The sequence below is a fragment of the Hibiscus syriacus genome, unplaced genomic scaffold (assembly GCF_006381635.1).
Source record: "Hibiscus syriacus cultivar Baekdansim isolate YM2019G1 unplaced genomic scaffold, ASM638163v2 tig00111584_pilon, whole genome shotgun sequence".
In the NCBI taxonomy this organism is placed as follows: Eukaryota; Viridiplantae; Streptophyta; class Magnoliopsida; order Malvales; family Malvaceae; genus Hibiscus; species Hibiscus syriacus.
In genome coordinates this window covers 59,825-81,855 of record NW_024063127.1, presented here as the reverse complement: position 1 = coordinate 81,855, position 22,031 = coordinate 59,825, and the positions used below count along the sequence as shown (strand labels likewise).

At 34.2% G+C, this 22,031-nt stretch overlaps 1 protein-coding gene across 1 annotated transcript; it reads left to right on the top strand.

Moving 5' to 3' along the window:
- Positions 1–396: 396 nt before the first annotated feature.
- Positions 397–1,133, top strand: LOC120165559. Its single transcript, XM_039175053.1, has one exon. The coding sequence runs from the start codon at positions 462–464 to the stop codon at positions 927–929; it is 468 nt and encodes a 155-aa protein (XP_039030984.1). The 5' UTR covers positions 397–461; the 3' UTR covers positions 930–1,133.
- The last annotated feature ends 20,898 nt before the right edge of the window (positions 1,134–22,031 follow it).

Genomic DNA, 22,031 nt, shown 5'->3' with positions numbered 1-22,031 from the left:
CTAACTCAACCCGAAATAATATATTTATTAAAAATATATTTTTATTCAATAAAAATAAGAATTTAATTGAAAAAATATAGAGGGGTATTATTGTAATTATCCCTAAATATAAGGTAAATTTATATTTTTTGAGTCAATTATTTTTCACCCTAAATCCGACCCAAACCTGAACCTAATTTTCTTATAAAAATTATGAACCCATCGAGTCAGATCGGGTTGGATCGGGTCAGATTAGTCGATTAATAAATCGGATACAGATTGTTAAAAAATTTGCCTGTAAATACAATTGTAACTTCAAAAAATACACATGCATTTCTTGTATATTTGAGATAGTATAGGGATAAATAAGCAATTATCCAAAAAGTCTATAAATAAACTTGTTGGGGAGGGGTTGAGAAAATTAGAAGCGGAATTGTAAGATTCGCAGATTCGAAATCCGAAGAAATTGCAGTGAAGGAAGAATGGGAAAGTTGAGTCAAATCGCGGTTGCGGTGGCAATTCTGGTGGTCGGCTTCCTGTCATTCTCAGCCACCGCAAGACCCTGCAAGACCTTCTTCGTCTCCTCCTATTCTTTCTCCTTTGAAAACCCTAACGATCCTTTCTCCTCCTCTGCTTCCAACGGATTCATCACCGTCGTAACCGAGATTAGCCAATTGAGTCTCAAAACATCCGATCCCAAGCCGTCCGGTGTCTTTACCTCGCTCCGCGAGCGCAGTAGGGACATCCTCAGTGTGGTCGTCTCCCTTCTCTTCGGTGTCGGCTGCGGCGCTCTCACGGGGGCCACCCTTTACTTGGTATGGTCACTCTTCTCGGCCCGGTCTGATTATCATCAAGCTTTTTTGGAGGAAGATGAGAGCGATGGAGAACTTAGCCCTAAGAAGATTGGGTATGTAAATATCCCCACCGTTAACTTTAAAGAAACCCCTTGATCAGATTATATATGTTGAAATCTTTAATATAAATAAGAATCGTTTGTTAATTGTTGTGCCTTTGAGTAAAACTCATATCTATGCGATTTATTTGAAGCCTTTGGGATAACATGTAATCTAAATACTATTACTGTACGACTCCTTCGGATGCTGTATTACGCTTGCTTTGTTCTAATGTTTCTTTCATTTGCTATAGATCCATTTTATTTGGTTCTTTTTTAATGCAAAATGAAACCATAGATGAATTACCCTTTGAATTGGTGATATATGTGGTGGTCGATGCATGGATTGTTCATTTTCTGTCGGTATCTGTTTGCTTAGCAATAATAACATCTGTATTGTTTTCATGTGTATGTCTTGTGACTGTTGGTTTTGCATTGCAGTCTTTTGAAAAGCCCTTGTTCAGCTTTTAAGGTTATTATTATTACTTTCTTATTGTCCTTGTTTTATCTGATTGTCCTTTGTACCTATTGTGTTATGATCAAAAATGACTGTTAATTTTTGTATTTTAATCTTGTATTTCTTTCATTTGATTCCTGGCAATGATTTGTCGGATTCATTGGCGATTACCATCCCTCATCCTTGCATAACATTGTCCAGTAGATGAAACATAAGAAGCTGCTGCTGATATGTTGGGCAGATTTTGGTGGTGCAGAGGGACGGATTCGAGATCAATTACGGGGAGGGGTAGGTTGCCTAACCTCAAAAACTCATGGACCTTCACCTATTAAGCATTAACTAATAGGGAAGGGACCAAAACCCATGATGCATGTTGTAATCACCAATTTTATCCCCAAAAAAAATAATTTAAAATGCAAAAAACCCATACCCTGCCATCTACCCCGGTTACAGCTGCACCAAATCTCTGCTCCACAGCAGCCCAAGCCATCTCGATGCAACTACCAACTCCACAACAGCACAGTCAACGACCCCATCAGCAAATCACACGCAACAACAAAAACAAAACAACAAATGTAATTTAGAACGGGTTATAAAGACTCCAAAAACATATTGTAAAAGGGTTCTTCCCTCACATATTTTTTAAATATATGCAACAAAAAAAGAGGTTCGTTCGAGCTATGATTTTTATTTCTTCAATTCTTGTTTTTTTCTTTCATTTTTGAGCATGATTGTATTGGAAACAAATAGTAGAAAAGAGGGAGAGGATGAGCAGTTCACCATCGTCGAGATCCGAGGCGTCGGGGGTAGGCTTGAGCATTTAGGCCTCAGGTTTTGGAGATTCAATACCAAATTGAGACTTTAAACCTTCGCTTTTGGGGTTTTAGAGTGGTCTCAGATTTGTTTTTAGGAAAATCGATCACCGATGATGGTGGTCGGAACGTGTGTGACCGATTTTCGACGTGTTTTGAGAGAGGGTTCGGTCGATCAATGCTAAAATGGGCTTTTTTAGGTTCCAGTCGAGCATAAAGAAAGGAGGAGAGGAGAGTGCGGCTTCGGGCTTCATCTTCGCAGCGGTGGGGTCACTATTTCAACGATCGGCGTCGGTGTTTAGGGGCGTGGGATGAAGAGAAAATGAAAGCAAGAGGGGGCAGATTTTTTTTGTTATTTACGTGTTATGGAAGAGTAATATTGGGGGTTTTGTTTTTGAAATTTTGTGTAAATTAGGTACAATGTCCCTTATTTTCAACGTACTTCATTATTTTGTCACCAAAATAAAGGGTTAATCGCGCTTAGGTCCCCATACTTTAGGAGCCTATTTGCATTTTAGTAAATCTTTTAGGGTTAAATTATTTTTAGGTTCTCAGTTGTTTAGAGTCTCTTTGCATTCTAGTTATTTAATTTAAAAGAAAATCACGAAATAATCCCCATAAGTTATGCATGCTTTTACATATTAGTCATTATTATTATTTGTTTTACTTGTTATGATTGTGACCCTTTGTTTTGTTCATTTTAATTTAATCATTTAATTATGCTTTTATTTATTTCGAATTAACCCTTGATTTATTTTCTTTCTTGCATTTTAACCATTGTATATGTATTTATTTATTGTTATTATTCGATTCGACCTTGTGGTGACACGATCCGAGGTACAATCCACATTATTATGGTACAGACTCTATTAACATCTGACCACTAATCACTAACTGCTAATTTATTTATTTATTTATTTTATATTCGAACCATAGTACGACGTTGCGATGACCCGCCCCAGCTACGACTAACATTATTTACAGTCCAGGATAAATATTAAAAATTAACACTAACATTTTATTTTTATTGCTCTTTTATTTCTGTTATTTAATTTTATGCACATTTAATTTTCTACCGTTTAGTTTTTATTGATTTAATTTCAGTCCTCTAATTTCATTACTTTAATTTTCTATTTTTAATTTTTGTCCTTTATTTTTTAGAATTTTAAATTTAGTCCTTTGATTATTGCTCTTTATTTTCTGTTTATTATATTTTAGTCCCATATATATATATATATATATATCATGTTTCATATTTTTATCATATTGAGTGCCTTATTTTGCTATCTTTTATTTCTATCCTTATGTTATTTATGATTTTATTTTCATTTAAGCACCATCAATGTGTGATAGTTATTTTGTTCATTGCTTTTCTCATGTTTATATTTTTGCCACTAAAATTGAAACCTTTATCATCTAGCATGATTAATTAAATTTGTCAAAATATTTGTTCACTTTGTCCAATATATTTAAGCTCTAAAATATGTGTATCCATGTAATATTCATAGTAGATAGTGTAACATCCCAAATCAGGGTCAGTGACTAAATTGCAAATTTTGTAAACTAGGTGCTCGATTTCGAAATAAGTTAAAAGTTCATGGATTTAATTGAAGAAAGTTGATGTTGGATTTAATGATTAAGTTTGGAAATATTAAGGGTACTATGGTAATTTTCAGGGAAGATTTTTATTTCCCTTTATAAAGGGTAATAAGCACGTAGGAAGAAAAGTCCAGAGCATTCTTCAGTCTTCTTCTTCCTCCTCTCAACCGTGAAGCCTGGTACAAGGTAAGTGGGTCTTTAGTTGGTTAATTCTTTCGTTTTAAAGCTTGTTTTGATTCTTGGGATATTAAGAAAGATTAAGGAAAGCTTTAGGTGGCTTAAACCTCAAAGATTAACAAGTTATGAGAAATTAAGAAAAATGAGTTTTTAAGTGAATTTTTGATATGGAAGGATAATAGATTATGAAGTTGAATTTGACTTGTCAAGGGTTAAATTAAGAATTATGAAGTGTTAATTGGAATTAGAACACATTGAAAATTTGGTATGATTTTGAATCTCATATGGAAGATAGGATTTTGAGGTTTAAGATGAAATAAATGAATATAGATTGGTTTAAGTATGTGTACTAGAGTAAGAATGAAAAGGGATGATATATGAAGTGTTTAAGTGGAAATGAAGTAATTTTCGGGTTGAAAATATGATTTCTGGGCAAGGGGAATCGGTACCCATTCAAGGGGAACCGATACCCCTTCAAACGACAAAATTTCCAGAATGTAGGTTTAATAAGTTCGTTTAAGTTGCTAGTATCTAATTAAAGGTGTAGGTATCTAATGATTACCTCGAATGTACATTTATGTAGATTCTACGCATAAAGAATTCCGGAACGTTTGGCAAGTAAGATCGATCAAGGGAAAGATAAGAGATTGGAATTGACTAGTGAGGCCAGGTGAGTGCATATTCAATAGTATACGATGTGCGATGGGAATAAGACTTGCGATGAGTCTATTTCCTAAAGTGTTACACATGAATTCATGATTAAAGGCATGAATGGAATATGCATGTATGTATGCTTGATTATATGGATTAATCTGTTCTTTTATGTGTTAGATGATAAAGTATAAGTAATTACATAAGAAGGTTATGAATTATATGAGATATAAACTATGTGATCATAGTAAAATATAATTATTACTATATGATAAGTGAATAAGCTGGATAATATTGATCTATAGGATGAAGTGAGAATAGTACACTAACTAGGAGATTTGAACATAAATGTAAGAACATATAAGATAAGCTAGATGGGAAAGATTCATATGTTTAAATAAACTATAACACATGGGTTGTATGATAGAAAATTATGAAGTTATATGAGAAGATTATAGGAGTTATATGAAATTGAATTAATAAACAAATTAGATCATATATAGAGAATAATAGAAGTGATAGGTTTATAAGTCTGCCCTAGATGAATATGAATACGAAACATAAGAGTGCTATATGATTTATATTAGGATAATCTTGAGGATATATATATATAGATAGATATGAAATGAAATGAAATGAGTTATATGAATACACAATTATGTGATGAAATGGTGGATTACCTGAACATGTGAATATATATATATGTCTAAGAAGGCATAAGATTAATATAAGCAATGTTATAAGTGTATGTGCTCTAAGTGATATGACTTATATATATTCTATTATAATGTTACATGATATGTTATGTATGTTAAAGAATTATGTGATGGTATAAGAATTGATATGAAATATATATGTGAAAACAAGTATATGTTATGAGACAAAACCTATGATTATAAGCTACGTGAAAGTGTTCCTATCTGTTATATGAAGTATATGATCATATGTAAACAAGATATGATGAGTATGTGTACATGAATAAATGTGGTTGGGTGAGAAATGATAGAAATTATATGAAAATGTATAGGTGAATTAGCTTTATAATTAGGTATCTATAGGAAATCATAACTATGAATTATGTGATGTGAAAGTAATCTATGTGATTATATGTTATATGAATACAAGAACATGAGATATGTGACATGTGAATTATATGGAAATGATCTACATGTAAGTGAACTACGTGACTATGTGATATGAAAGAAGCTATGTGATAAGTGATATGTGAAAGTGAATTACAAGTTATGTGAATATTTGAAATGAAATAAATGATAACGCCCATGTTATGTGTCATGAGAGCTAGGGGTATAGTTGGCATGCCAAGAGTCGAGGGTATACGCGGTTCTTCGAGACATATGTATATTCTTTGGAACATGTGTGAAGTCTAGAAAGACACATACTTGATCCCTAGCATATGTATATGATTCTTAAAGAATTCTATGTGGTCCTTATGGACATTATTATATGGCACTACGGTGCAATTCTACGCGGTTCTTCGGGACATGTGTGAAGTCTAGAAAGACACATACTTGATCCCTAGCATATGTATATGATTCTTAAAGAATTCTATGTGGTCCTTATGGACATTATTATATGGCACTACGGTGCAATTCTACGGGGCACTTCGGTGCATTTATACGAGCTGTGGTGACAGCATAGTGCACAACCTCTATAGACTCACATATCGATAGTTCTCACATATGTACATGGGCTAATCCAGAGATATGAACAAATATAAGTTAGTGGTATGATAAATGCTATAGAAATGATATGATGTGTGTGTATAGTGTTTGATTGAAAAAGTATGTGATTATATGATAAACTGTTAATATGAATTATGTATGTATGTATTTACTGCAATTAATCTGATATGATTTATACGATATGAAAAAGCATGGAATTGCTATAACATGATAGAACAAAACATGCATGTATCATATATGTTTTAAAGTGCATTATAAGTTGTTATGCCTCACTAAGTCTTCGACTTAGCGTGTGATTGTTTCACACGTAGGTTTCGAGAAGAGTAAGGAGTGATGCGGAGCAAGACAGGTCAGTTTTCCTTACCAAAAGATCAGATCAGAAATATTTGACAAAGTATGTATTTGGTTATGTATAAAGTGTTGGCATGTAATAAGTCATTAAGTACGAGCACTCTGATAAAGTCTTTATTTTGATTTAAATAAAGTTTTAAATTTCCCGGGATTTTTCTTAAGAGTCAAGGTTTGAAAAGTCAATGTGACACTTCGGACTCGTATCCGGGTCGGATACGGGTTGGGGGTGTTACAGATAGATTGTAATATTACATTTAATTCACTAATACTTAATTTCCCTCATTTTCCATGTAAACTGTTTGTGCATATAGATCTAGACATTTCGAATATATATGAAAGCCTCATAAGAACTAACTCAATCAATTTCATAATTGGATTAAAGGTAGTATTTATTTATTTTAAAATATTAAGAAATGACCGTCTTAAACTAACTAGATGTCTTATTCCGATATTTTAAAATAAAAACACCCTACTATAATAACCTAAAAAATCGAGTATGCTTAAAATTAATCAAGATTAAAAGGAAAAAGAAATGTTCTTTTATTTAAATTTGTCAAGACAATTCGTCTAATTTTTATTAGGGATTTTATCTCGATCTTTTTAAATAATTGAACATCCCTTATCTTTTCTAATTAAATATAATTTGGATAAATTGGCTTAATTTCTTAGTTTGGTCGAATCAAATTATTTAATCTCGAATTCTTGGTAGAAATTAGTATATTCTTTTTATTTTAGTTGGAAAGATAAATATTCATCTTAAAGTATTTTAGGGATTATTTTCTCTTCGATTGGAAATAATAGAATATTTTCTATTTCTCCTTAGATTTTTTCGTTAAATAAAAATTGTATGGTTAAATTTGGAATAATAGGATCGTAACTTAAATTTATATTTGAATTCTTAGATTTCCACTATTAGAGATAATTTATAATCGATGGTGTACCAATTTTGGGCGTTATGGGGGTGCTTATCATTCCCCACTCGTAATTGACTCCCGAACCCTTTTTTATTACTAAAAAAGAATAAATTTTTTGTTACACGTAGATTAGTGCATCTTTTAAAATGATATTTTCTTAAAACTCTTTTGAAAGGCGGTTTATGGGTTTTTGACCTACCTGACCTAAAAGGTCGATGGCGACTCCAAAATTTCTTTTACAAAAATCAAAATTTTCACAAATAAGTCGAGACACGTTGTATTGCTGAAAATCGGTTACGACAGTTTGGTGACCGTTGGGGACTTAGTGGATCAAGCCCTAAATCGATTATATTATCTTTATAGTCATAAATTGAGAATTCAATTTTATATAATTTACGATTCTTTTGATTTCTTTCAATTTTTATTTTATTTTATATCCTTGTATACTAATGTTTGTATTTGATCGATTTTCAGATATAAAATTTTGGATTCACTTTAGTTCGATTTTTGTGTGGTTACTTGTCAAAGGTTTGAGAATTTCTCCTTACACAACACGTGCATTGCATAACATAAGTTCTATACCCGAGCTCTTCCCTATTTAAGTGGGAGTGAAAGTGACGTCTTCATGAGATTTATTATCCGTGTCAGACCTAGCAAGTAGCTTCCGAGGTTCCTATGCCCTATGTCTTCGTGAGGATTTATTCTCCGTGTCGGCATAGGGAAATGTGCCATCTCGAATTGAACTTGATCCGCTTAAGCCTATAATGGGTGAGGATTAAGGGTCTAACTGCCCAATGGGGCATCGACATGGACAATTCGAGTATCTTTACTCCTAGAACTAAAACTCTGCATATGATAAACTGTAAAAACCCACTTGATCTAATACCATGCCAAAATTCTGTCCATATATACCCAAATAAATGCACACAAAGGAGAAATAAACTCTAACTTTCATCTTTTAATTTATTCGATAGATTATTTTTGAATAAATGCATGTGAACTAGAACACATGTGGTTAGGGTTTTAATTTCTTATGTGTGTTTTATTCAATGTATTTTATGGTTCATTTACCAGTTGAATTTAATCTTTTCATATTTTACTAACATACATTTCCTCTCTTTGATTATTATTTTTGCTAACATCTTTTCTTTGTCTCGTTGCTTTATTTTGTTCATAAACATGATGTTAATTCATGGGTAATTATCAAATTAGAAGGCTTGTAAACGATAATGCCACACGAAGGGATATGTATATTTTATATGCTTTGACATATTGGGACATTTTGAGTTATTTGAAAGTTGTTCTAAGATAATTACCTTGAAATTAACACATGTTTCATACATGTCATGTCATAGAAGGTATTGATTCCTGAGTTAATAGTTACATTAGAAGGCTTTCAATATGACAATGTCACTCGAAAGGGTAAAATAAAACTGCAAAAACACATCAATGGTCTAGGAAACAGCTGAAGGGGTACATCAAGATGGAATACGTGAAGCTCAAACGATACAACTGAACGAGTCATTGATACAACTAACAGAAAAGAAGCAATATATTTGAAGTCGTTAAATAAAAGCGAAAGCTAACACAAGATAATGGATGATGCTAGTCACATATATTTGCTCAATAAATGTATTCATATAAAAAGAAGTCAAAGCATTGGAATTGTCCATCAAGCTAGAAAATAAAAGAAGGATGTTTCCTTACACATTCAATCAAAATGCATGAAATCGAGCAATATGACATGATTTGTAGTTTCCATCTGCCTTGGTGTATTGAGACATTGTGTATTCTTTGGAAATTGTTTTATGACAATTACTTTGGAATCAACATCTTCGTTGCATTTATATTTTCATTTTTGCATTCGTGCTTTTGCATCTTTACTTTTGTATTTACATTATGCATTTGCATTTTGTTTTTTTTCAAATTTTTCTACAAGTATTCAATCATGAAAATTTAGGAGTAATTCGTGGAGTATCCCATGACAGAAATTCTAAAAAAAAATTGGATCCAACTTGGTCTTCCTAGATAATGATAAGAGTCACGAATAAGATTTTAGCACGTGTTACTATAATTGAGAAACTCCAAGAACAGCTTATCAAGACTCAGCAAGAGATTATTGATCGAGCAAATAAATTCCAAGCCGAGTCAAGAGAACATATGTCTAAATTGACGCATATGATGATTATTTTGATTCATGGGGAGAAGCTACTAGAGGATCTCGCTGTAAAGACTATGAATGAGAGTAGAGGGTTGAAATGGCAATGATAGATAATCAAGAACCTGATAAAGAGCAGGGTATTTCAAGCCAGCTCCACAAATCGGAAGTGGTCCTAGAAGGCTCCGTTAAATTGATAATGAGATATAGGTCTCACTCAAAGAAGAGAGTCATCGAAAACCCGAATACTGATCAAGAAAGCCAAAAAGGGTCAGACTCCTCCATAATGGCATTCGAACGAGGAATGGTCCTATAAGGAGATATTTTGGATAAACTAGACTGAAACTCGAAATGTTTAGCTAACGTTTCTTGTAACATCCTCAATACCGGGTTAGTAATTAAAGTGTAAGATTTTAAATTTCAGTGATCAAATTAATAAATTGAAAAGTGAAGGAATTAATTAAAGATGTTGGTGTAGGATGAATTAATAAGTGAATGAGAATTAAAAGGGTAAAAGGGTCATTGAGCAAAGATAATAATTAAATATTAGATATTGGGTATTATAATACCCAAGAGAAAGAAACAAGAGTTTCCAGATAACTCTTGATTCTTCTTTCTTCTTCATTTTCTTCTTCAACGTGAAGCACCCAAACCTAAGGTAAGTTTGATTTCTTTTGGTTAATCCTTCAAATTAAAGTATGGGTTTGATTTATGAAGCTTTAGGAAAGATTATGGAGAGGAAAAATATTATAGAAACTCAAAGATTGGTGAGTTATGAAGGATTAAAGATAAGAAGTGGATAAGTGAAATCTTGAATAAGGATGTATAAATGGATTTAGAAGTTAAATTTGACTTGTCATGAGTGGAAGTAAATGATATGAAGTGTTAAACTAGATTTAGAACATGTTGAAATTTGAGTAAGATTCTTGAATTCGGTATTAATGATTGGATTTGTAAGGTTAAGAGGTATTAAATGGGTTTTAATCAGTTTAAGTAGGTGTATAAGAGTTAGAAATATTAAAAGGAGGTGAAAGATGAAGAGTTGAGATGAAAGAGTGAAAAGATGGGATTTCTGTGCTTGTAATGGGATTTCTGGGTTGTGCATCGATGCACTCTCAAATAAAAAACATCGAATGCAATTAATGCATCGATGCATAAGGAGTGCATCGATGCATCCCCTTAAAATGTAAACATCGAATGTCATTTATGGACCGATGCACAGGTAGTGTATCGCATACCTTCATTAAAAGATGGAAATACTTTTCTTTTAGCCTAAGAAATGATAGTTTAGAATATATTAATTAGTATACTAATAAGTATCAACGAATACTATGTAGATATAGAGCTTAATTAAGGTCACGAACAATTGCCCAGTAGATCGATCGAGGAAAAACAAGGAAATATAGGTGAGTGCATATGTATAGTATGATTATAGAAATATACTCAATTTTAGACTTGTGATAAGTCTAGATTTTATATCTGATACATGATCATATTGGTATTATGAGACATGACATGAATTCATATAAATGCATTATGTGACATGAATGTGCAGGAAAAGTTATATGAGCCATGTGAAAAGGTAAGAATTTACATGTCTAGTGATATAAACTACGTGAAATGTAAAAGCCCATGTTATAGATGAGAACTATAGGTATAGTTGGCATGCCAATGGTAGAGGGTCTACACGGTCCTTCGGGACAAAATTCTACGTGGTCCTTCAGGATATATATATATATATATATTCTTTGGAACATGTGTGAAGTTTTGGGAGACACATAATTGATCCCTAGTATATGTATATGATTCTTAAGGAATTCTATGTGGTCCTTATGAACATTATTATATGGCACTACGGTACAATTCTACGCGGCACTTCGGTGCATTTATACGAGCTGTGGTGACAGCATAGTGCACAACCTCACAATACTCACATACCTTAGGTTCTCAATATGATATCATGGGCCAATAAATTTATTAATACAAATTCATGAATGTTAAAGTTATATGCTTATAGGTAAGGATATTGGTGATATAAACTACATGGATTAAGTATACGCTTTCATCCCATTTTATATCATTATGACATTTTCATTACATTTCCTTGTTATTATTACATTGCCTCACTAAGTCGATGACTTAGCGTGTGAGTGTTTCACACGTAGGATCCGAGAAAGTAGACGAGACAGGTTAAGCAGCTGGACAACATTACTCCTGCAACCATCAGATCAGAAGCAACTTAATCAGTCGATCATTTTGTTATGTAAATGGAAGTTGACATGTAATTAAAGGGTTAAGTTGTGTATGCTCTGAATATTTTGGTAAACTCATATTATCATATGTATATTATCGTATTTTCTTAATATAAGTTCAAGTATTTTACTATTATTGTTAAGAGTGTGTTTTAAAAGTCAATGTAATATCTCTGACTAGTATCCGGGTCAGGTACGGGTTGAGGGTGTTACATTTAATGGAATCAGAGCCATGGTTTAGCCGATTTTAGGCATAAACCATAGTCTATCGAGTCTTTAGGTGGAACACATGCCAACATATAGTGAGAAATTCTGATCTGGTATAGTATGAGTATGTTGTTTTGCTAATAGAACAATGCGTTTATTTTATTAGATGTCCGGACATAATAGCTCCCGAAGTGAAGTGGGAGAAGATAGGCCTGCTGAAAGTAGTAATTCACATGCCCTGGCCAGGAAGGTGAAGAACAAGCATCTCAAGGAGTGTCTATGCAAGATCAGGATACGTTCTTTAGAACGTTAGACGCTATTCTGATGCGTCTTCAACCTTCTGCTCCACTAACGCAAAGAATGAATGTAGCAAAAGAGTTGAGAGGTTTAGGAGATCCCGAATTTAAGGGAAAAGCTGAGGAAGGTTCAGTGTCAGCGGATCTTTGGTTGAATGATTTGAAAATCATGCTAGATGGTCTCCACTTTCCAAAGTAGAGAAGTTAGATGGAGATCTTTATTGAGGGGTCAGGCGAGGATATGGTGGACGAACGTCACCATGAGGATGTCAAACGACCAGTTGACTTGGTCTTTGTTATAGAAGAATTTAAAAATAAGTATATTGGAGATCAGTTTATTCGACAAATGAAGCATGAGTTTATGAATTTGAAGCAGATGAGCCGCTTGTATATGAGTACGAATGTGAGTTCAATAAGCTGAGCAGGTTTGCAGCTGAGCTTGTGCCTACTGAAAAAGATGCTTATGAATGGTTCGTGGAGGGCTTGCGCCTAGACTTAAAGAAATGTTGATAGTATTAAACTTGTCCTCGTTTCAAGAGGTGATTAATCGTGCAAAAGCTCTTGAAAGAGCTCAGAATGAAAGATTCGGGGACTCAAGGGTTCAGACATCAAAGAGGACGGGTGCTTCTTCCAGCTCAGTACCACCAAAAAGAGAAGAGATTTAGGATTTCGATCACAAGCTAGATCAGAATCATTTGCATCCTCTGCTAGAGGAGCAAGTCAAGTGAGACCTAGACAGACACAGTCAGTGGGATCGGGTACTGGGAGAGCCACTCAAGGTCAAGCGAGACAATGTCAGCATTATGGGAAGAACCATTTTGGTGCATGTCGTATGGTTTCAGGGACTTGTTCCCGATGTGGAGAGGCTGGACATTTTATCCAGGACTGCCCGTTATTAGTTGGTGAGCCTGTATCATTTGAAAGAGTTGGTTCTGCCTCACAAAGAGGACGAGGAAGAGGTAGAGAAAGGAACCAGTCTGAATCTCTGTGTAACCGGAAGTTGACTGCTCGGGGTGTACAATTTAAAGACAAGTGATGACCGTGATGATCCTGTTATTATAGCAGATACTTTTTAGTTGTATGATAAATTAGTGATTGTACTGATTGATCCGGGTTCTAATTATTCTTATATTACCAGTAAATTAGTAAAAGAATTAAGAATTCCCTTAGAAGCTACGAGTAACGTAATGATAGTAACTAATCCGTTAGGGCATAGTGCTCGGGTGGACAAGGTCTGTAAGGGGTATCCCATAAAGATTCAGGGAATTGAATTCCCTGCTAATCTGATGGAATTACCCTTTGATGAGTTTGAAGTGATTTTGGGAATGGATTGGTTATTTCACTACTATGGGAATGTCGACTGTAGATTGAAAAAGGTAAACCTGAAGAGTCCAGAAGGAATAGAAGTAAATGTGATCAGTGAATGTGTAATCCCTTAGTAAATGTAATATCAGTGATGTTTGCCAAGAAATTACTACTACAAGGATGTTAGGGTTTTCTTGCAAATGTGATAGATTCAAGAGCTCAAGAGAAAAGGTTAGAGGAGATTCTAATAGTTCGAGAGTTCCATGATGTTTTCCCTGCTGAGTTGTCAGGATTACCTCCAAGTAGAGAGGTAGAGTTCCAAATTGAAATAATGCTGGGAACAGCTCCGATTGCAATGACACCTTATCGAATGTCTCCAAAAGAACTATAAGAGTTAAAGAATCGATTACAAGAGTTGCTAGAGAAGGGATTTATCCGACCAAGTGTATCACCTTGGGGAGCTCCGGTGTTATTTGGTAAAAAGAAGTATGGATCAATGCGTCTATGCATTGACTATCGATAGCTCAATAAGGTGACAATTAATAATAAGTATCATCTCCCACGTATTGACGATTTGTTTGATCAGTTAAAAGGAGCTTCGGTATTCTCGAAGATTGACTTACGTTTCGGTTATCACCAATTGAAGATTCAGAAGAAAGACATTCCGAAAACAGCTTTTAGAATGAGATATGGTCACTATGAATTCATTGTAATGCCATTTGGAGTAACGAATGCACCTGCTGCTTTCATGGATCTTATGAACATGATTTTTCAGCCCTACTTGGACCAGTTTTGTTGTCTTTATTGATGACATACTGGTGTACTCGAAATCCTATGAAGAGCATAGCGCACATTAAGGATCGTCTTGCAAATTTTAAGAGATAAGAAGTTGTATGCTAAATTGTCCAATGTGAGTTTTGGTTAAATGAAGTAATTTCTTGGGGCATGTGATCTCCGTAGATGGGATTAGGGTGGACCCTCAAAAGATTAAAGCTATAATGGATTGGGAAGTTCCTAAGAATGTTTCTGAAGTTCAGAGTTTTCTTGGACTTGTCGGTTATTATCAAAGATTCGTTAAGAATTTTTCGATGATTGTGCTGCCTCTAACAAAGCTAATGAGAAAGAATGTACCGTTTAGTTGAACTCCTGAATGTCAAGAAAGTTTTAAAGGAAATTTTGACAGAAGCTCCTGTTTTAGTTCAACCTAAAACTGGCAAGAATTTCATAGTTTTCAGTGACGCGTCCTATAATGGGTTAGGGTGTGTGTTAATGCAAGAGGTGAAAGTGGTAGCTTATGCATCGAGACAGTTGAATCCACATGAAAAGAATTACCCCACCCATGATTTAAAAATGGCTGCTGTAGTGTTCGCTCTCAAGATTTGGCGTCATTATCTGTATGGAGAACGATGTTATTTGTATACGGATCATAAGAGCCTGAAATACCTGATGACTCAGAAATAACTTAATTTGAGGCAAAGGAGATGGGTTGAATTCTTAAAAGATTATGATGTGATAATTGATTATCATCCCGGGAAAGCTAACTTGGTAGCTGATGCCTTGAGCAGGAAAACGTTTGCAGCCTTACGAGCTATGGACGCAAGATTATCTTTAACGGGAGACGGTGGTATATGTGCGGAACTAAATTTTAAACAGAATGGTTGGAACGAATTGGAGATTACAAAGTAAAGATGAAATGTGTTGAAAAGAATAGAGCAAGTAAAGAATAAAGAGATTAAGGATTTTGAGGTTAAGTCGGATGGGAATTTGTTTTATAAAGGAAAAATTGTGATACCGGACAATGAGGATTTGAAGAAAGAAATATTGACAGAGGCTCATTGTAGTCCATTGACGATGCATCCGGGTGGAACCAAGTTGTACATGGATTTGAAGGATAGGTATTGGTGGTCAGGAATGAAAAGAAGTATCACTAAATTTGTGTCTAAGTGCTTGGTATGTCAACAAGTTAAATCTGAGCACCAAGTTCCGTCTGGATTATTACAACCTCTTTCTATTCCTCAATGGAAGTGGGATAATATGACGATGGATTTTGTTTCGGGGTTACCCTTGACTCCGAATAAAAGAGATTCAATTTGGGCCATCGTTGATCGTTTGACCAAATCAGCGCATTTCATTCCCGTCAGAACTAATTTCTCTATGGAAAAATATACGGAGTTGTACATTAGAGAAATTATTAGATTGCATGGAGTGCCTGTTTCTATAGTTTCTGATCGAGACCCTCGATTTACTTCGAGATTTTGAAATCCTACATGGAGCGTTGGGAACTCGCCTTAACTTTAGTACGGCCTTTCACCCTCAGACAGATGGGCAAACAAGAAAACTATTTAAATATTGGAAGATGTGAGCATGTGTTATTGAGTTTAAAGGGTCGTGGGAGAAATATTTACCACTGGCAGAGTTCGCTTACAATAATAGTTATCAATCTAGTATTAAAATGGCACCTTATGAGGCGTTATATGGGAAGAAATTTCATACTCCATTAAACTGGTATGAGCTCAAAGATCGAAGTGTACTTGGTCCAGATTTAATTCAAGATGTGGAGGAGAAAGTGCGTGAAGTTCAGCATAACCTCAAAGTGGCATCTGATCGGCAAAAGTCCTATTCTTATCTTAAAAGAAAAGATATTGAATTTGAAGTTGGAGATAAAGTGTTTCTGAAAGTATCTCCCTGGAAGAAAGTCTTACGATTTGGTCAGAAAAGAAAGTTAACTCCTAGATTCATCGGGTCATATGAAGTTGTTAAGAGGATAAGACCAGTGGCATATCAGTTATCTTTGTCACCGGAGATGGAGAAAATTCATAATGTCTTTCATGTGTCTATGTTGCGAAGGTATAGGTCTGATCCCTCTATAGTTACACCAGATCAAGTAGAGGTTCAATCAGATCTGACCTATGAAGAAGAACCAGTAAGAATATTGGCTTTTGAAGTTAAACAGTTGAGGAATAAATCAGTTCCGTTGGTCAAAGTTCTCTGGAGGAATCACAAAGTAGAGGAAGCAACGTGGGAGCGTGAAAAGGATATGCGTTATCAATACCCCTATCTTTTCGTGCAATGAAAATTCGAGGATGAATTTTCTTAAGGAGGGGAGATTTTAACATCCTCAATACCGGGTTAGTGATTAAAGTGTAAGATTTTAAAATTTTAGTGATCAAATTAATTAAATTGAAAAGTGAAGGAATTAATTAAAAGATGTTGGTGTAGGATGAATTAATAAGTGAATGAGAATTAAAAGGGTAAAAGGGTCATTGAGCAAAGGTAATAATTAAATATTAAATATTGGGTATTATAATACCCAAGAGAAAGAAACAAGAGTTTTCAGATAACTCTTGATTCTTCTTTCTTCTTCATTTTCTGTTGAGTTAATCGATTGACGGAATCGGCCAAGAGGAGGGTGAATTGGCAATTAAAATTTTTGTGGAAGCTTTTGCAGAAAATTGAAAGTAATTGCACAGCGATTTACAGTGGTTCGACTTTCTCAAATAAAGTCTACGTCCACTACCTTAGCTATCCACACTAAGGATTTTCCAACAAATTCACTAATTTGTTCTTTCTTTTGAGGCCAAAGAGATAACCTTACAATTCCCTCAGAGTATACCCCAACTCTTGAGAACACTCTTTTTCCCAAAGAGAAGATTACAAATTTGCAAACTTACAAAAAACCTCACAAGGTAAGATGTTTGCACAATTCTAGAACAAGAAAAGAACACTCAAGGAAAATTACAAATGAGCCACAATAAGTGTTCTTTGAAAGCAAAATGAAATGAATGAAAATTGGCTTGAATTGCACAAACTTTGTGTTTGATGCTTTCTCTCTTGTTTCTCTATAATTTCTTGCTGATCAAGGGCTTCAGAACTTGTTTAAATACACCTTGAATCACTTCTGAACGTTGGGGATAATTAATGAAGATAATATACCGTTTTAGTGTGAAAACAATTAATAAAACACTTGGAGCGTGGGGGGAATCGGTTCCTCCTTATAGGGAATCGGTTCCCTAAGTGTAAAATTCAAATATTTCGACCGTTGAACAGGGGGAATCGGTACCCCTATGGGGAATCAGTTCCCTCCGAGCATTCTGGAAATCTCGGAGTCAAACCATTCAGGGGGAATCGGTACCCCCTATGGGAGGGAATCGGTTCCCTCTGAGCAATCTGGAAATTTTGGTTTTGAAATGGTTCGAATACTTTGAAAGATTATTTTGAAATTGTTTTAAGATTAAAACTTAATTTTACACTTAAGTAAGGATTAAAAATGATTTTTGAAATATTTGGAGTAATGTTTTTATATTCGAATAAATTTATCGAACATACTTTAGAAAATCATTTTGGAAAATCTTAAAATTCATTTAACTTAATTTGTTATATCGAAATATCAAAATGTTTTCAACAATCTCCCCCTTTTTGATATAACAAAACATTTTAGTAATTTTAAGATTTTGAAATCAAATTTTGAAATTACTCCCCCTTACTTAACATTTCTCCATTATCATTTTAAAAACACACACTTAAAACACACACTTTCTCCCCCTTTTTGTTAAATCAAAAAGATTCAAATAAACGTGAAAAATATTAAGCCATTTGATTAGGTATATGTATGCATAAGCTGCTAAGATCACAATTAAGAGAAACGTTAGCCATTAGTTTCGTAATCAATATTCATAAATAATGTGATATGGCAAAATTGGTCATATTGCTAATAATGATGTAAATGATGCAATAACGAAAAACACACCAAACATATAAGTTCACACTATCCATAAATCCAAAATCCAACAATCCACAAAATCAAACAATTCAAAATGTTGAAACAATATTCATTTTGTTCAAAGTTTTAAAGCTAAACACAAAATCAAGCATCCGGATCGTAGGAGGAAAACGGGCTCGCATAGCAGCATTTCATGAGTTAGTTCATTAATACAGCATTGGTTGCTTCATTGTTTGCACGCATCTCCTGAAGAATCTCTAATTGTTGAGCTCCCATTGTGGATAAATGAGATCTATAGAGGAAAAGCGCGAATCCATTATCGCATAACGGAAATCAAATGTCTCCTATAAAGGATTGAAAATATGGAGGCATTTGAGTCGATTGTTGTGCGTGCTCCTCGGGTTGTTCAGGTTCTTCTTAGCTTCATCGATATCCTCATTAATTGTTCAAACTCGGGATCTTCGTCAGCTTCAGGTGGAGCTTGTGAAGAACTAGCTCCCGGAGTAGAAGATCGAACCCATGCACCGGTTTCCTTATTTTTGACCCATCCCGCTCTTGTTAAAGAAAGAAGATTGATTTGTTTCTTAAGAGGAAATGAGGCATCTAGACCAACTCGGAGTTCGGCTTTAGAAAAGAGATTACTAAGGATACAACCGTAAACTAGTGAAGAACAGAGTTTCTTATTTGGCACTAAGTTAACGGTTTCAACGATCTCAGCAAAGATAATCTCGGAAAGGTTTATTTTATTATTTTTCAAAACAATGCAACCACCAAAGTCTAAAGCTCTAAGAGTAGAATAACGACCCCCGGATGGTCGAAACCACCAAGTGATCATAAGATGAGAAAACGCTCATGGAGATCTAAACACTTGCACTATCATTCGTTTAATCGTGAGCCTAAAACTTGTTTTTCGTTTGATAAACCTTCATTATCCAAGCCTAAGGCATTGGCTATGTAATCCGGATCAAGATGGAAATATTGACCTAGGAGGTAGGAACGCACTCCTATGGTTTTGGTTTTGTCACGATTTTTATACAAACGGATTACAGTAGAAGATACGAACAAGTTGATGATAGACAATGGGTTCAAGTTCGAAAAGTTATCAAATTTCCATTCGTGCAAGATAGGGAGATATTTAAAGTTAATATCAACCATAGTTTGAAGAGATGGGATACGTTCTTCCCTAATCTTATACGAGTCAAAATATTGGTAAAACCAATAACGATAATCTTTAGGACCCGGTTGATTGAAACAAGAATTTTGGATAGTCAAGTTAGATCAAGATTTGGAATAGGATTTTGAGGAATAGGAGGAGGATTTGGTTGACGACTAGAACGACTAGATGAAGACCTAGCACGTTTAGGATTAGACATGGTTTGGAAATCGGAATAGAATTGATAACCTGCAATTTTAAACAAATGTATGTAATTCAATTAATCCCAAAACTCAAATGAGTCCTCAATATTTCAAGGTTCTCTAAATCAATCCTAATGGGCAAAGTTTTGAAAAACTTTTGAAAAATATGGTTTGAGAAACAATATGTATAGTTTTAAACAACACATAATTTAATCAAAACACAATAATTGAAAATTAACATTTTTTTTATTTCGAAAAATTAAAAATTTTTGGAAAATTCTTGTGTTTTTGATGAAATTAGTTGTAACATCTAGTTTCTAATCACTAAATAATCAATGCCCGATCACTATTTCAACCTAGAACTAATTAAAACTAATCCTATGTTCAAAACAATGAAATAGAGAGTTTAGAAAAAATTTACCTTGAAAGATGAAGATTGAGGGGATTTAGATGTTGTTTGCACGATTTTAATGATGATTGCAAGTTTAGGAGATTGATATTTGAAGTGATTTCCGATAAAATCAATGATTTGAGGTAAGAATGGAGATTTGAGTGCTTAGAGGGTGAGAAACGGCGGAAGGAAGAAGAAAAGGAGGGTTTTTGTTTTTGAAGGGTTCTGTCCGATTTTAACAAAACCCCAGGGGGGTATCGATTCCCTGTGGGGGGAATCGGTTCCCCTTCAAAGGGGGAATCGGTTCCTCATGGGGGGGATCGATTCCCTCTGCACCAAAATGCTAAAATCCGAATTTTAAGCACAAAATGCTAAATTAATCTTCTCTAGTGGTATAGGCAACTCATATATTGAAAAATAATTATGTTCAAACAATTAAATTAATCTTTAAAACATTATTTGAACATAAAATTAATTTTCACTAAGAATCATAAACTCCCCCTAATAATAGTAAGAATGCAATCAAAAATTATTATTATAAGCATTTTTTCAGTATTTATTAAAAGTGCTAATTATTTAAACACTAAGTGAAGATAGGTTAGTTAAACCTAATTCTCTTCTAAGTGTCCAAAACTTTCCTTGTCTAAGGGTTTTGTAAAGATATCCGCTAATTGATGCAAAGTATCAACATATTCTAAAACTATCTTCCTTAGTGACATGGTCTCTAATGAAGTGATGTCTTATTCAATGTGCTTAGTTCTAGAGTTGGATGGGATTTTTAGTGAGACAAATAGCACTAGTATTGTCACACTGATAGGAATGGTACCTACTTCAATTCCATAATCAAAAAGTTGTTGTTCATCCATTAAAACTTGTGCACAACAACTACCGGCTGAAATGTATTCCGCTTCAGTGGTAGATAATGCAACACAATTTTGTTCTTTGAAAACCAAGAAATCAGCATATTTCCAAGGAATTGGCAAGTACGGAGGTGCTTTTCCTATCTAATTTGCATCCTCCATAATCCGCATCAGAAAAGGCATGCAAGCTAAAGCTAGAGTCTCTAGGATACCAAAGTCCTAAACTAGGAGTGTCCTTAAGGTATCTAAAGATTCTCTTAACAGCTAGTAAATGTGATTCTTTAGGACATGATTGAAACCTAGCACACAAGCAAACACTAAACATAATTCGATCTACTTACGGTTAGATAAAGCAAAGAGCCAATCATTGACCTATATAATTTAACATCTACACATTTACCTCCTTCATCTAAGTCAAGCTTTGTGAAGAGCTCATTGGAGTTATGAGGTTTCCCATTTTCCAGTCCAAACTTTGAGCATATCTTTGACGTACTTAGCTTGATTAATGAAGATGCCATCTTTTCTTTGCTTGATTTGGAGTCCCAAGAAAAATGAGAGCTCCCCATCATGCTCATCTCAAACTCACTTTGCATTAGCTTAGAAAATTCTTGGCAAAGAACATCATTAGTAGAACCAAATATTATATCATCAACATAAATTTGAAACTAATAAATCTTTACCTTTTCTCTTTAAAAACAATGTAGTGTCAACCTTTCCTTTTAAAAAACCTTTTTCAATTAAAAAATTTGACAATCTTTCATACCAAGCTCTAGGAGCTTGTTTTAAACCATAAAGAGCTTTTGTCAATTTTAAAACATCATCCGGAAAATTTGAATCTTCAAAACCTGAGGTTGTTCCACGTACACTCTTCTTTTATAAAACCATTTAAAAATGCACTTTAACATCCATTGATATAATTTAAATTCATTGAAACATGCAATGCTAATAACA